The following is a 17,012-nucleotide window of genomic DNA, read 5'->3' on the forward strand; positions in this document are numbered from 1 at the left end:
ATAATGCGGTGAAGTCTGAGTCATTAAATGGTTTCGAGAGGGGGTCGATATATTTCAGATTTAAAAACACGTTACAGGGATATGGGCAACAGGTGGGGAGGTGGATTTGAGACCAGGAAGAGATCAGATGATCTGATTGAATGCGGAGCAGGCTCGAAGGGCTGAATTGCCGACTTCTGCTCCTAATCCCTATGTTCCGATGACCTGCCAGTCCACTCTCCCCTTGCTTTCCTTTTAAGGGGCCTTGTTGCTTTAAAGATTGAGCCAATATGGCATCGGAGGTATTTTAGGCCCGGGACATGGCCCCACTAAACCGAGTCTTTTTGCCCCAGCGTCTGAGGGAATGTTCTTGTTTTTTTAGACAAGCCAAATGATCTAAGTTTGTGTTGGATTTCAGCTGTACAGCATAATAACCACACCTTGTTTCTGCTTTGGTACAGGGGTTGGAAATCACGTTGTTTGTTATTTTTCTGTACCTCTACAAGAAAAGAGGAATGAAACACATAGTGATCCTACTGCTGATGTCTTCATTACTGGGTAAGAGCGGATGCGTCCGGGAATAGCCATTTAATAATCTTTACATCCTTACATGGGGGAAAGCAACATTTGAATGGGACCAGCCCCCTTCCCTGCCTCCCGTTTCCACACACTGCAGACCGTAACTAAGGAAACGAGGAGTATGCAATTCCCAAGCTGCTCCCGACCTAGGAGGAAGTGCACATTAAAACTGTTCCAACGTGGTATGTGACAAGCTGTTCCTGCCGTATCGGAACCATACAATCAGCGCCGCCTCTGAGCAGCGTCTCTGAGCTTGGACATTTGCTGTGCCGGGGATTACAAGCACGATGCTAACTTGAAACATCGCTGCGCTTGGCCACCTGCAGTGTTCAATGGTTCAGCAGTTCTGTGTTTGATTATGTGAATGTTTATAATTGATGTTCACTGTGATTGATTGGTCAGGTCCGGCGGACCTCCGAGAAAAGCAAACAAGGAAAGAGCTGGATGCGAGAGCCATAGGATGAAGTTGACATTTAAAAGCAGTGTAAATAAGACCTGTTACACATCGGGAAACTAGTGTCATCTCTGCATAACTCCCAAGATATGAAACATCGCCCGATACGTCCCTTTGAATTTTTAAAAATAATTTTGTTACTTTTTCACCGGGCTGATCAAAATAGCCATGCAGAAAGAAATACAAGGTTTGCATTTCTGTAGCGCCATTCACAACCTCAGGGCGCCCCACCTGCTTCACAGTGCTTCACTTTTCATTTGAAGTACAACCACTGGTGGAATCTCGGAATCTCGGCAATCAATTTATGCAGAGCAAGCTCCCACAAACAACACTGTGATGATGATCAGGCCATGTGTTTTTAATGATGTTGGTTGAGGGGTAAGTATTGGCCAGGACACTGGGGAGAACTCCTCTGCCCTTTTTCATTGGTTATTTGGCAAGCACCAGAGTGGTTAGACAATGCCTCGGAATAACATCTCATTCAAAAGACTGTACCTTTGACAGTGCAGCACTCCCTCAGTACCGTACTGGAGTGTCAGCCTGCATCCATTGGGCGGTATTCTCCCCCCTCCCCCGTTGGGTGGGAGATTCGCCGGGGCGGCGCGCGAGTCGCGCCACGCCGCCCCGACCCCCGCCACGCCGCTCCGACACCAGCACGCGATTCTCCCACCCCCCCCCCCCCGAAACCAGCGCCACGCGAATCGCGCCGGGCCGCTCGGAGAATCGGCGCAAACGGCAAGCGGCGATTCCCCGGCCCGGATGGGCCGAGCGGCCGCGCGTAAACGGCCTAGTCCCGCCGGCGCTGTCCACACCTGGTCGCTGTCGGCGGGTACTCGTCGCAAAGGCTTGGGGGGGGGGGGCCTGTGGGGGGGGGGGGGGGGGCCTCCACAGGGCCTGGTACGCGATCGGGACCAACCGATCGGCGGGCCGGCCTCTCTGTCGGCGGCCTCCTTTCTTCCGCCGGCGAGCCTGGATCCATCCGCCATGTTTGTGCGGGGCGGCCTGGGGGAGGACGGCCATCGTGCATGCGCTGGTTGGCGCTGGCCCAACTGCGCATGCGCGGGACCCAAGGCGCCCCGTCTTTTCCACATTCGGGTGAGGTGCAATTTAGTGAGACGCAGTGTAAATTGTACACCTTCCAATTGGGACCTCAATACCAAACACAGAAGAGGGATTTTATATTTTGTGTTTCATTTCTGGGAATGAATTGAACGATTTTTACTCTAGCCCACACTCTGCCCATGTCCTCAGTCACAGAGGTCATGAGCTGGACCATGGAGCGGGCAACCCCCGCCATGGAGTGCACGTCCGGCGCCAAGGTCTCCACTGCGGATGCCACCCTTGCCACGTTGGCCTCCTTGTTTGGGAGTGACGGCACCGTTTCCTCGGACGGAAGGCGATGGGCCGTCTCCAGTCGACCTTGCAGTCGATGAGAAGAGGTCTGATGCTCACGGCTCTGCCTCTGCAGCTCTGGGACGACCGGACCCAGGGGTACGTCAATGACCAGGGGCTCAGCTACCCCTCCCAGTGCCGGTTCCCTGGGACATTCCTTCTTCCGCCTGCTGTGGATCTTCAGCTGTGAGGGCCTCACCCAGGCAGTGACCTAGAAGCCTGCCTCCTGGTCAGTTCCCCTGAGGTGTGTGTATCTACGCTGGGAGTACAATAAATAACGTCGCCATAGTCCCAGATGACCACAGGCTGCTTTCCCCTTTGAGGGGGGAGAGCTGACCGGTGGTGATTTAACCTGAGGATCACCACACCTCAGGCGAGGGGCAAGGTTGGGAAGGCGGGGCCTTGATGAATAATGTCAGCCAGTAGGGTTGGAGGGTGACATCTGTGATGGCTCCTCTCCTCGATGCTTTTCTCTGAGGATGCCCTGAGCTGGTGACTGATTGACCTGGAAGGGAAGCGATAGGGCATTCGTGCATCACAGGGGCTGACTGATGGGAGAAAGTTAACTCACGTGAGGCTTGCACCATGGCTGCATGTATTGATGGTTCTCACTTTCGTCGCTGCCCTCACCTCAGCCTCTGTACGGGTGCGGTCCTGCTCCTCACCCAAGGGTTCTCTCCTCAAAAGGTTTTCGGCGACTCAGCTCAGGTGTGACTCTTGACAGGCTGTGCCCGCTCTCGCCGTCGGTGCTCGAGTTTCTCCTGCAATGCCACAGACGGGGAGAGTGTAGGCGGGAGTCCTGCCAGGTTGGATGGTGATGAAGTCTGGCATGGGAGGGGGGAGGTGGGCGGGAGCGGGGATGTAAGGAACAGATTATCTGCTGACGGGGACCATGGGGAGTGGGGGTGGGTGGGAGTGGAGATGTGAAGAACAGATTATCTACTGCGGGGGGGGGGGGGGTGGACCATGGGGGTGGGGGGGGGGACCATGGGGGTGGGTGGGGGGGACACCATGGGGATGGGTGGGCACCATGAGAAGTGTTGGGAATCCGTGGAGTGTCTGGGAGAGAGATCACCGTGGCGGTTGAAGAGTGTGGGAAGGGATGCAGCGGGAGACATTAGGAGGCAGGCGTACCCTGGCTGCGTGAAGGAGGTCATTCATCTTCGGGCTCTGTTGGCCCGTCCTCTTCTGCAGCGAGCTAGCACTCACAAATCCAAGGATTCACCACCCTCCAAGTGAAGAGGTTTCTCCTCACCTCAGTCCAAAATGGCCTTATCCTGCGATCCTGCCCCCTGGTTCTAGACTCTCAGCCCAGGGCACAAGGCCTCACAGAGCGTCTACCCTGCTAAACCCTCTCAGAATCTTCCATGTTTCATAGAATCATAGAATTTACAATGTGGAAGGAGGCCATTCAGCCCACCGAGTCTGCACAGCTTTTGGAAAGAGCCCCCTACCCAAGGCCTCATCTCCACCCAATCCTCGTAACTCCACCCAACCTTTCTGGACACTAAGGGCAATTTAGCATGGCCAATCCACCTAACCTGCACATCTTTGAACTGTGGGAGGAAACCGGAGCACCCGGGGGAAACCCACGCAGACACGGGGAGAGCGTGCAGACTCCGCACAGACAGTGATCCAGCAGGGAATCGAACCTGGGACCCTGGAGCTGTGAAGCAACGGTGCTAACCACTGAGCTGCGGTGCTTTCAATGAGATCACCTCTCTTTCTTCTGAATTCGGTCTCTAAATTCAGCCTCTCATCTTAGGACAACGCCCTCACCCGCTAAATCAATAGTGTGAGCCTTCTTTGCACCCTTTGAAGTCAAGCATGTTCTATGTTTGTTCTAAGCCTCTCCTCCCTTCAGTATGGTGACGAAAACTGTACGCAGTACTCCAGTGCCTATGTTTCTGTTGGACCTTTGCCTTAGAAGTATAATAATCCTTGTTGTGTTTCTTACAGCCTCGCTAACCGTGATCTCTGTCAAGGCCGTGTCCGGGATGATAACGAGCTCTATTAAGGGGCAGCTTCAGTTCCAGTATCCCATATTCTACCTGATGATTGTTATTATGATCGCCTCTTGTATTTTCCAAGTACAGTAAGTGCTTTCAGTTTGAGAAGGAAGGAATGAATTGCATTTAAATAGCACCTTTTCTGATCTCAGGATGTCCCAAGGCACTTGACAGCCAGTGAGGTGCTTTAGAAATGTAGCCACTGCTGTAATATAGGAAGCCAGGATGCGGAGATGCCGGCGTTGGACTGGGGTGAGCACAGTAAGAAATCTTGCAACACCAGGTTAGAGTCCAACAGGTCTGTTTCGAATCACTAGTTTTCGGAGCGCTGCTCCTTCCTCAGGTTCACCTGTTTCTTGGGGGTCGGTTTGCAGCCCCCTTCCCTCTTGCCTCCTCAAATGTCCCCACCATCAGGGGTGCCAGCGTATCCTTGAATTTTTTTATAATATTCCACCGGAAACCCACCCGGCCCTGCCACCTTCCCCGACTGCAACATCCCAATCGCATCTTTTATCTCCTGCTCCATTATAATGTGGTTGACTCTTAAGTGAACTTGCCACGCAGTCCAAGGGCAATTAGAGATGGGCAGCAAATGCTGGCTCAGACAGCAACGCCCACACCTCAAGAATAAAAAAAACACACACACACACAACCAGAGCATGTTAGGATAGGACAGAATAACGTGGGGCAAAGACCCAGAAGGGAGAATTTCGTCGCTTCCACCGGTGGGAGGTCCTGAGAAGATTCAGAAACATGGGGCGAAATTCTCCGGAAACGGCGCCAATCAGACGGGCATCGCGCCGCCCCAAAGGTGCAGAATGCTCCGCATCTTTGGGGGCCGAGCCCCAACATTGAGGGGCTAGGCCGACGCGGGAGGAACTTCCGCCCCGCCAGCTGGCGGAAACGGCCTTTGGTAACCCGCCAGCTGGCGCGGAAATGACATCCCCGGGCGGCGCATGCGCGGGAGCGTCAGCGGCCGCTGACAGTTTCCCGCGCATGCGCAGTGGAGGGAGTCTCTTCTGCCTCCGCCATGGTGGAGACCGTGGCGGAGGCGGAAGGGAAAGAGTGCCCCCACGGCAGGGGGTCGGAGAATGTCGCCCATGATGGCTGAAACATGCGGATCGATAAATCAGGAAATTCTCTCTTGGAAAAATTAAATCTGAGGGGTGAGCTAATAGAGATCTATGAAAGTTTCGATGAAGTGGATTCAGTGGGCAGAATTTTACATTATGTGGACACAGAGCTGGCTGAGGTGAGGAGACCCGTGTGCAGCAATGCCGTAAAACCATCAGACACAGGAGCAGAACTAGGCCATTCAGCCCATCAAGTCTGCTCCACCATTCAATCATGGCTGGTCTGTTTCTCGTCCCCATTCTCCTGCAACCCCTGATCCCCTTATTAATGAAGAACCTATCTAGCTCTGTCTTAACGACACTCAGTGATTTGGCCTCCACAGCCTTAAGATTCACCACCCTCTGGCTGAGGAAATCCCTCCTCAACTCAGTGTTAAAGGTTCGACCCTTTAGTCTGAGGCTGTGCCCTCTGGGTTCTAGACTCTCCTACTAGAGGAAACACCTTCTTCACATTCACTCTATTCCCGCCAATCAGTATTCTGTAAGCTTCACTTGCGATCTCCCCTCATCCTTCTAAACGCCATCAGGTACAGACCCAGAGTCCCCAACCGTTCCTCTTACAACAAGCCCTTAATTCCTGGGATCATTCGTGTGAACCTCCGCTGGACCCTTTCCAAGGCCGGCACATCCTTCCTTAGACAGGGGCCAGACTGCTCACAGTACTCCAAATGGGGTCTGACCAGAGCCTGCTACATCCTCAGAAGTCCTTCCCCGCTCTTGTATTCTATGCCAGCTCTACAGGGATTGGGGCACCCTTAAAGAAAAATACACTCCCCCCCACCCCCCCCTGCCCGCCCACAGATAAGGAGAATCCCCCCCCCCCCCCGCCTTCAATCAATAAGAGAAAACCACCCCCCAATGGAACTTCACAAAGGATTCCCTGCCAGGTGCCAGTGCCAGTGTGTCAGTGGTCAGCACCAGGGTACTGCCTGAGTATGTTCCTCTCCCTCAGAGGGCTATACATACCTGTGTGCTCCCAGCTGGTTACCTTTGCCTGGTTCATATTTTGCAAAATCAGTTGTAAACTTTGCCGGCGTAACGTCACAACAGTGAGGGGGAAATTCCAACTGGTGGAGGGGGTGCAGTATGGATTTGTTTATTGTCACGTGTACCGAGGTACAGTGAAAAGTATTTTTCTGCGAGCAGCTCAAACAGATCATTAAGTGCACGAAAATAAAATAAAAAGAAAACACATAATAGGGCAACACAAGGTACACAATGTAACTACATAACACCGGCATCGGGTGAAGCATACAGGGGTGTAGTGTTAATGAAGTCAGTCCGTAAGAGGGTCGTCTAGGAGTCTGGTGACAGCGGGGAAGAAGCTGTTTTTGAGTCTGTTCGTGCGTGTTCTCAGACTTCTGTATCTCCTGCCCGATGGAAGAAGTTGGAAGGGTGAGTAAGCCGGGTGGGAGGGGTCTTTGATTATTCGGCCCGCTTTCCCCAGGCAGCGGGAGGTGTAGATGGGAGTCAATGGATGGGAGGCAGGTTCATGTGATGGACTGGGCGGTGTTCAAGACTTTCTGAAGTTTCTTGCGGTCCTGGGCCGAGCAGTTGCTGTGATGCAACCCGATAGGATGGAAAATGAAATGAAAATGAAAATCGCTTATTGTCACAAGTAGGCTTCAAATGAAGTTACTGTGAAAAGCCCCTAGTCGCCACATTCCGGCGCCTGTTCGGGGAGGCTGGTACGGGAATTGAACCGTGCTGCTGGCCTACCTTGGTCTGCTTTCAAAGCCAGCGATTTAGCCCTGTGTGCTAAACCAGCCCCCGGGATGCTTTCTATGGTGAATCTGTAAAAGTTGGTAAGAGTTAGGGTGGACATGATGGGGAAGCCCACTAATTATAGTATAATTTATTGAAATGAGGTTCCTGACCTTCCTGGACGGGACCCTCGTGACTTTACCGGAGTGGGGAGAGGAGGGGGGGGGGGGGAGAAAATTCAAAACTGAGATCTCGCTAGCGAGATTTCCGACTCTCTCGAGATTTTGCGCCCATCACGGGCGCAAGACCGCAGCAAGATAGACTGTTCCCACTTGTGGGAAAGGGCACAGCCAGAGGCCATCAACACACAGTTGTCACCAAGAGATCCAGTCGGGAATTCAGAAGAACTCTTTGTCCAGAGAGTGGTGAGAATGTGGAACTCGCTATCAGATACATTCACGGGAAAGCTAGATAAAGAGAGGGAGAAGGGAATACTCTGTTAGGAAGATTGATTTAGATGAGCAACGGTGGGAGGAGCTTTGAGTGGTGCAGTAGAGACTGAGTGGGCTGAATGACCTCTTTCTGTGTTGTATATCCTATGTAATTCTATGAATACAATGGGTGGTATTTCTAGCCTTTCTCTGGCAGAAGGGCAGGCCAGCCACGCAAAGTTTGGTAGACTTTGGCAATACCGGAATATCCCTCTGGTGGCAAACGGCTTTGTGCATCCGCTGGGGAAAATGATGCATCAGGGGATGGCCCAATCTCTCCCCCCTACATCATTGTCAAAACTGTCCTTTCTAGTTTTCTAATCACTCTCCGGCCAAATTGTTGTAACCTTCTCCAGCATCAGTTCATTAATGGTTTAGTGTAGTTAGCCTAAACCAGTGTCCTCTTTTCTCTGTAACATTCCCCAACCCCCCCCCAACCCCCACCCCCCCAACCTCACGATAACCCATGTTCCCGGTTGTACTGCAACTCCAGCCCCAATCACTAAGTGTTTTTGAGATCAATGCAACGCCTCAATTGAAGGGCAGCACCTCCGACAATGCTGCACTGCTTTAGTGTCACTCTCACCTCTGACTTCGAAGGTTGGGGGCCCCAAGACCCGCTCTGAACCTTGAACATGCAATCCAGGCTTATGCTCCGGTGTAGTCGTGAGGGAATGCTGCGCGGTCATAGGTGCTGTCGTTCAACTGAGGCATTAAATTGAGGGCCCAGCCACCCTCGCAGTCCCAGACACTATTGTGTGGAACAACAGGGAGATCTGCTCGGTTTCCAGGCCAATATTCATCTCTCAACCAAACTCTCCATTAAACAAAAAGAGAATTATCCAGACATTATCTCAGTGCTGTTGGTGGGACTTTGCTGTGTATAAAATGTTTCTGCTGCATTTCCTACAATACAATCCTGTGACTACACTTCAAAAATATTTAATTGATTGCAAAGGAGGTTGTTGCATAAATGAAAGTCTGCTCCTCTTTACTGTGCGTTAGAGCTCTCAGACATTGCATGAAAAGGTGTTTCGATTGCGTGGGCTGAATTTAGAGATGGCTACTCATGGCCTACAATGATGATTTTTTTTTCCAGATTCTTGAACGAAGCAATGAGGCTCTACAATGCTACAGAGGTGGTGCCAATCAACTTTGTTTTTTTTACAACGAGTGCCATCATAGCAGGTATGATAACATACGTCTCAATCCTGCTGCTACTGGAGAATCAAATAACCTCCCAGACTGGTGCCGGGTGAGGATGTGGTGCAACCACCTCAGAATCATATTTTCCGTCACTTTATTAAGAGAGGAAATTGGTTCAAATGCTCCCTCCTACCCCCCCCCCCCTCCCTCTGAGGAAAAGGAAATTGACACACACATATGCTGGACTAATGCATTTCAATCCTGCCTCTTCCAAACATGTTGTGAGATATAATAATAATAATCTTTATTATTGTTACAAGTAGGTTTACATTAACACTGCAATGAAGTTACTGCGAAAAGCCCCTAGTCGCCACCTTCCGGCACCTGTTCGGTTACACAGAGGGAGAATTCAGAATGTCCAATTCACCTAACAAGCACGTCTTTCAGGACTCGTGGGAGGAAACCGGAGCACCCGGAGGAAACCCACGCAGACACTGGGAGAACGTGCAGACTCCGCACGGACAGTGACCCAAGCCGGGAGTCGAACCTGGGACCCTGGCGCTGTGAACCAACAGTGCTAACCACCGTGCTATCGTGCCGCAGTCCCTGAGTGATATTTCCGAAATATTGCAGTCTCATCGGAACAGGAGTGGCGCGCCCGGCCCCTCGAGCCTGTTATGCCATTGACTTAGAGCATGAATGATCTGCATCTGAACTCCACTTACCCTATGTGGTCCCATATACCCTAACATAGAGTTTCACAGCATAGAAAAAGGATCTTCAGCCCATCGTGTCAACTAAAAACCTAACAACAATCTATGAACTGAACAAAGAAAAGTACAGCACAAGGACAGGCCCCTTCGGCCCTCCAAGCCTGTGCCGACCATGCTGCCCGTCGAAACTAAAATCTTCTACACTTCCGGGGTCCGTGTCCCTCTATTCCCATCCTATTCATGTATTTGTCAAGATGCCCCTTAAATGTCACTATCGTCCCTGCCTCCACTACCTCCTCCGGTAGTGAGTTCCAGGCACCCACTACCCTCTGCGTAAAAAAACTTGCCTCGTATATCTCTTCTACACCTTGCCCCTCGCACCTTAAACCTATGCCCACTAGTAATTGACCCCTCTACCCTGGGGAAAAGCCTCTCTGACTATCCACTCTGTCTATGCCCCTCATAATTTTGTAGGCCTCTTATCAGGTCGCCCCTCAACCTCCATCGTTCCAGTGAGAACAAACCAAGTTTATTCAACCGCTCCTCATAGCTAATGCCCTCCAGACCAGGCAACATCCTGGTAAATCTCTTCTGCACCCTCTCTAAAGCCTCCACAGCCTTCTGGTAGTGTGGCGACCAGAATTGAACACTATAAACTGAGTTTTGAAGTTTCCAATGGACGTGTGTGTGCCCCCCCCCCCCTCGTAAAAACAACAACTCAAAATTGATGGCAAAGCATTAATCGGATAAAAGACTGTCTTTATCATGAGAACATATTTCTAGCTGTATGCCAATCCCTCAGGATAAATTACGGATTTGAAGTCACCGCAGGGTACCTGTAACTCATTTGTAAAACTCACTGTGGCCTCGCATGTTCTGTTATTCAGAACCTGCCTGATCTTTGTGTCAGCAGCAAGCGTAAACTGAGATTCTGTCAGCCACTATGTTACTCATGCACAATGAATAATTAATAGCCTCAGCAACTAATGAGGAAGCTGCCAGGCATTTAAGGACCAGATATTTCTAATGTGTGTTTAAATACCAAACCAAGCAAGATTGTCACTCAGATTGTCACGTAGCATGCAATGACGGCTAGAATTGTAAATTAGAGGAACAAAAATTCAGGATAAATTGAACTTATGCGCGCTGAGGACCCGGTTCGGTCCCTGTCCCCGGTCAATGTCCGTGTGGAGTTTGCACATTCTCCCCGTGTCTGCGTGGGTCTCACCCCCACAACCCAAAGATGTGCAGTTTAGTTAGATTGGCCACTCTCAATTGCCCCTTAATTGGAAAAAAAAATAATTGGGTCCTCTAAATTTATTTTGAATAAAATTGAACTTCTGCAGCTACTTGCCACGTGAAGGAGAAAGAGAAGGGTTTCTCATTTAAAATATGAGGAGTTGGTCCTCCTTAGAGCAGAGAAGGTTAAGGGGAGGTTTTTGCTTTGATGTGTTCAAAATCCTGACGGGCTTTTAATAGAGGACAGAGATTTGGGGAAAGAACCAGGAAAACACGAGGTGAATGTACGTACGAACATAAAATGAAATGAAAATCGCTTATTGTCACAAGTAGGCTTCAAATGAAGTTACTGTGAAAAGCCCCTAGTCGCCACATTCCGGCGCCTGTTCGGGGAGGCTGGTACGGGAATTGAACCGTGAAGCTGGCCTGCCTTGGTCTGCTTTCAAAGCCAGCGATTTTGCCCTGTGCTAAATTAGAGGCAGAAGTGGGCCATTCGTTCGCTCGAGTGAATTTAATTCAATAAGATCGTGGCTGATCTGTTTATGTTGAGTTCCACATTCCCATCTACCCCTGATAACCTTTGATTTCCTTGCCCGACAAAACCTCCAGCTTAAAAAATAGAATCCTCTGACAGAAAACAATTCTCCTTAGCTCTGTCCTAAAAGGGCGACCTCCTAATTTTAAAAGAGTGCCCCCTAGTTCTGGACTTACCCACAGGAAGGAACATCCTTTCCACGTCCACCTTGTCAATACTGTTCGGAATCTTACATATTACAACCGAGTCACCCCCTCACTCTTCTAAACTCCAGTGGGAACAAGCCCAGTCTGTCCAACCTTTCCTCTTAAGACAACCCCGCTCATTCCAGCCATCAATCTCGTAAAACCTCCTCTGAACCCACCTCCGAAGCTTTTACGCCCTTAAATAAGGAGGCCAAAACGTCACACGGTATTCAAGATGGCGTCCCACCGAGCCCTGTACTACTGAGGAACAACATCCGAACATTTATGATAAAAACAAAACAATGCGGGGAAAACTCATCAGGTCTGGCAGCATCTGCTGAGAGAGAAACAGAGTTAATGATTTGAGTCCGTATGTCTCTTCAACTCTGAGGAAGACTCATGCAGACTTGAAGCGTTAACTCAGCTTCTCTCTCCACAGATGGTGCCAGAGCAGCTGGGTTTTTCTAGCATTTTCTGTTTTATTTCAGATTTCCAGTATCTGCAGTATTTTGCTTTTATCTCTACCTTTATGTTAAATTCCTCTTGTAAGAAAGGACAGCATTCCATTAACTTTCTTGATTATTTGCTGTACGTACATACTAACTTTCTATGATTCATTCTCTGTCTACGTAATGCTCTTGTTTAATCCTTCCTGTCAGAGTGAACAACTTCCCATTTTCCCACATTAAACTCCATCTGTCAAATTTTTGCCCACTCACTCAACCTATTTAGATCCATCTGCAAACTCCTTATGTCTTCTTCATAACATACTTTCCTACTTCTCTTTGTGTTTTCTGCAAATGTAGCTAGCATGCCTTCACTTCCTTCATCAAAGTCATTGATGTAAATTGCAAAACGTTTAGGCTCCAGCACAGAGCCCTGCAAGACTTCACTTGGCACATCCTGCCCAATTAGACAAAGAACCATTGATGCCTACTCTGTTTTCAGCCAGCCAGCCAGTCTGCAGTCCATGCTGATGTTACCCCCACACGATGAGCATTTCCCGTAACAGCCTCCCTGAACAGGCGCCGGAATGTGGCGACTAGGGGCTTTTCACAGTAACTTCATTTGAAGCCTACTTGTGACAATAAGCGATTTTCATTTCATTTCAATTATTTTCTGTAATATCCTTTGACATGACACCTTATCGAATACCTTCTGGAGATCTAAGCACAGTACATCTACAGGCTCTCCTTTATCCACAGCGCATGTGACTCCTTCAAAGAACTCTAATAAATTGGTTAAACATGATTTCCCCTTCACAAAACTATGCTGGCTCTTCCCAAATACCTTGCATTTTTCTAAGTGCTCAGCTATAACTTCTTTTATGATCGATTCTAATAACTTCCCACGACAGACATAAAGCGAACTGACTTAATGGTGACGATTTTCAGCCCACCTTCATCATCAGAGAGAACGGCCATATTGGCACAAAATCCAGAGAGAACCTCATTTTAACAAATTTGAATACATTTTAATATTATTAACAACCTTCCTGCCACATAATCCCCCCTCACTGAATATGGTTTGCAACTGGCTTGACAAAACGAGATTCAGTCGAGGGGAGCACAAAGGTGAGTATATCCCCAGTGGGGGTTGGGGGGGGGGGGGGGAAAGAGGGGCATTCCTCTTTGCAGGGCAGTGGCCTCATGGGAGCCCCATTTGGGGAGGGGGGGGATTGGCGTAATGTGTGGTTGGGGGGAAAAGTGGGCAGTGTTTGGGGGGGGGGTCTTTTAGGTCCAGGGGGTATCAGGCAGTGAGGGGGGAAATGCGATGGTGGGATGGAGGGTGGTTGATGGGGAGCCCCTAAAACTTCTAGTGGGGGCCAGGGGCTGTTCAGTTTCAGTTCTGACTGAAGTGCCCTTTAACAATTGCGCCCCGATCTTTGGGGAGCTGGGTGCCGGCTCTATCAGGCCCCGCCCTACCGGAGTGTCTGCGTAAACCACACCCACTCATTTCTATCTTTTAGGAGGCTCAGTATCTGGAGAGAAAAGTGGTCTGCTTTCAGTCTGAATCTGACACTTATATATGGTAAGATTACACATCTTGCTTCCTACCTCCCCTTCTTCTTTAATAGAGGGGTCATATTTGCTACTTTGCAATCTGAAGGAACCGTTCCAGAATCGAGTGAATTTTGGAAAATTAACACCTATGCATCCACTACTTCAGTAGCAGTCTTTTCGAAGACCCTAGGATGAAGTCCATTAGGACCCAGAGACTTGTCAGCCCGCAGCTCCATCAGTTTACTCAGCACTGCTTCCTGAGTGATTGTAATTTCACCAAGTTCCCCTCTCCCTTCCAACTCTTGATTGACAGCTATGACTCTTTCATGAAGACTGAAGCAAAATATTTGTTCACCTCATCTGCAATTTCCTTATTACAAAGAACAAAGAAAAGTACAGCACAGGAACAGGCCCTTCGGCCCTCCAAGCCCGTGCCGACCATGCTGTCCGACTAAACTAAAATCTTCTACACTTCCGGGGTCCGTATCCCTCTATTCCCATCCTATTCATGTATTTGTCAAGATGCCCCTTAAATGTCACTATCGTCCCTGCTTCCACCACCACCTCCGGTAGCGAGTTCCAGGCACCCACTACCCTCCGTGTAAAAAAATATGCCTCGTACATCTACTCTAAACCTTGCCCCTCTCACCTTAAACCTATGCCCCCTAGTAATTGACCCCTCTACCCTGGGAAAAAGTCTCTGACAATCCACTCTGTCTATGCTATCCTTGATTACACTTCCGCCTTTATCTAGCTTCCTAATCTTCTTGAATTTCTTATATCCCTCAATATTCAGGATCGGATCTTTGTCATCCTGCAGTCACATCTCTGTACTGGCTCTTCGATCTTCTTTATTACCTTCAGTGTGCTCTATCAATTCATTTACTTTGTTATCATAGAATCATAGAAGTTACAGTGCAGAGCTCATAGGGAGAAGACAAAGGGTATGGATAGGGAGAGGTTAGTGGGGGAGATTTTGAGAGTGGACAGGAGATACGCAGAGGCCCCGGAGGAAAGATTACTTGGGGAAAGACGACGGCTCCAGACGGAGTTTGACCTGTTGACCACAGGGAAGGCGGAGGCACAGTGGAGGAAAGCGCAGGGGGCGACCTACGAGTATGGGGAAAAGGCTGGCACACCAGCTCCGTAAGAGGATGGCAGCGAGGGAAATAGGGGGAGTCAAAGATGGAAGGGGAGCCACGGTTCGGAGTGCAACAAAAATAAACGAGGTATTCAAGGCCTTTTATGAGGAGCTGTACAGATCCCAGCCCCCAGTGGGGGAAGAGGGGATGAGACGATTCCTAGATCAGCTGAGATTCCCGAGGGTGGAGGAGCAAGAGGTGGCTGGTTTGGGGGCACCAATTGGGTTGGAGGAGCTGAGCAAGGGTTTGGGGAGCATGCAGGTGGGGAAGGCCCCGGGACCGGACGGATTCCCGGTGGAGTTCTACAGGAAGTACGCAGACCTGTTGGCCCTGCTACTGGTGAGGACCTTTAATGAGGCAAGAGAGGAGGGGACTCTGCCCCCGACAATGTCGGAAGCGACAATTTATTTGATCCTAAAGCGGGACAAGGACCCACTGCAATGTGGATCGTACAGGCCGATCTCGCTCCTCAATGTGGATGCAAAGTTGCTGGCAAAAGTGCTGGCCACGAGGATCGAGGACTGTGTCCCGAGGGTAATCCACGAGGACCAGACGGGATTTGTAAAGGGCAGGCAACTAAACACCAATGTGCGGCGGCTCTTAAACGTGATAATGATGCCATCGGAGGAGGGAGAGGCGGAGATAGTGGCAGCTATGGACGCGGAGAAGGCCTTTGACCGAGTAGAGTGGGAGTACCTCTGGGAGGTGCTGCGTAGGTTTGGGTTCGGGGTAGGGTTTATCAATTGGGTTAAGCTCCTTTACAGAGCCCCGATGGCGAGTGTAGTGACGAACCGGCGGAGGTCGGAGTACTTTCGACTGTACCGAGGGACGAGGCAGCGGTGCCCCCTCTCCCCCCTGTTGTTCGCATTGGCGATCGAACCATTGGCCATGTCATTGAGGGAGTCTAATAAATGGAAGGGGGTGGTCCGAGGGGGAGAAGAGCATCGGGTGTCGCTATATGCGGATGACCTGTTGCTGTACGTGGCGGATCCAATGGAGAGGATGGTGGAGGTCATGCAGACACTAAGGGAGTTTGGGAGTTTTCGGGCTATAAGCTCAATGTAGGGAAGAGTGAGCTCTTTGTATTACAGGCGGGGGACCAAGAAAGAGTGATATGGGACCTACCGCTGAGGAGGGCGGAGGGGAGCTTTCGGTATCTGGGGATCCAGATAGCCAGGAGTTGGGGGACCCTACATAAACTGAATCTGATGAGGTTGGTGGAGCAAATGGAGGAGGATTTCAAAAGATGGGACATGTTACCGCTCTCGCTGGCGGGTAGAGTGCAGTCGGTCAAAATGGTGGTCCTTCCGAGGTTTCTGTTTGTGTTTCAGTGCCTTCCCATCGTGATCACTAAGGCCTTTTCTAAGAGAGTAGGCAGGAGTATTATGGGGTTTGTGTGGGCGAATAAGACCCCGAGGGTAAGGAGAGGGTTCCTGGAACGCAGTAGGGACTGATGAGGGTTGGCGCTGCCAAACCTGGGGAGCTACTACTGGGCAGCAAACGTGGCGATGATCCGCAAGTGGGTTATGGAGGGAGAGGGGGCGGCATGGAAGAGGATGGAGATTGCGTCCTGTAAAGGAACGAGCCTGGGGGCGTTGGTGACGGAACCGCTGCCGCTCTCGCCGACAAAGTATACCACGAGCCCGGTGGTGGCGGCAACGCTAAGGATCTGGGGCCAGTGGAGACGGCACCGGGGTGCAATGGGAGCATCGGTGTGGTCCCCGATCAGGGGTAACCACCGGTTTGTCCCAGGGAAGATGGACGGGGGGTTCCAGAGCTGGCATCGGGCGGGGATTGGAAGAATGGGGGACCTGTTCATCGACGGGACGTTTGCGAGCCTAGGGGCACTGGAGGAGAAGTTCGAGTTACCCCCGGGAAATGCCTTTAGATATATGCAGGTGAGGGCTTTTGTGAGGCGACAGGTGAGGGAATTCCCGTTGCTCCCGGTACAAGAAGTTCAAGATAGGGTGATCTCGGGTGTATGGGTCGGGGAGGGCAAGGTGTCGGAAATACACCAGGAGTTGAAAGAAGAGGGGGAAGCGCTGGTAGAAGAGTTGAAGGGTAAATGGGAGGAGGAGCTGGGGGAGGAGATCGAGGAAGGTCTGTGCCCTAGGTAGGGTTAATTCCTCCTCCTCGTGTGCCAGGCTCAGCCTGATACAATTTAAGGTGGTCCACAGAGCGCACTTGACGGGGGCAAGGTTGAGTAGGTTCTTTGGGGTAGAGGACAGATGTGGAAGGTGCTCAGGGAGCCCGGCGAACCATGTCCATATGTTTTGGTCATGCCCGGCACTGGAGGGGTTCTGGAGAG

The 17,012-nt window shown here is 50.6% G+C and overlaps 1 protein-coding gene across 2 annotated transcripts in view; it reads left to right on the top strand.

Annotated features, from left to right (window-relative positions):
- Positions 1-17,012, top strand: part of LOC140385862 (NIPA-like protein 2) — a 158,115-nt gene that overhangs the window by 108,068 nt on the left and 33,035 nt on the right. For both annotated transcript variants that reach the window (XM_072468463.1, XM_072468462.1), the window contains 3 exons: positions 441-537; positions 4,364-4,499; positions 8,841-8,929. In XM_072468463.1, the coding sequence (XP_072324564.1) occupies positions 441-537; positions 4,364-4,499; positions 8,841-8,929 (322 nt within the window). The remainder of the gene's footprint in view (positions 1-440; positions 538-4,363; positions 4,500-8,840; positions 8,930-17,012) is intronic.

This window comes from Scyliorhinus torazame, chromosome 11 (assembly GCF_047496885.1).
Source record: "Scyliorhinus torazame isolate Kashiwa2021f chromosome 11, sScyTor2.1, whole genome shotgun sequence".
Classification (NCBI taxonomy): domain Eukaryota; kingdom Metazoa; phylum Chordata; class Chondrichthyes; order Carcharhiniformes; family Scyliorhinidae; genus Scyliorhinus; species Scyliorhinus torazame.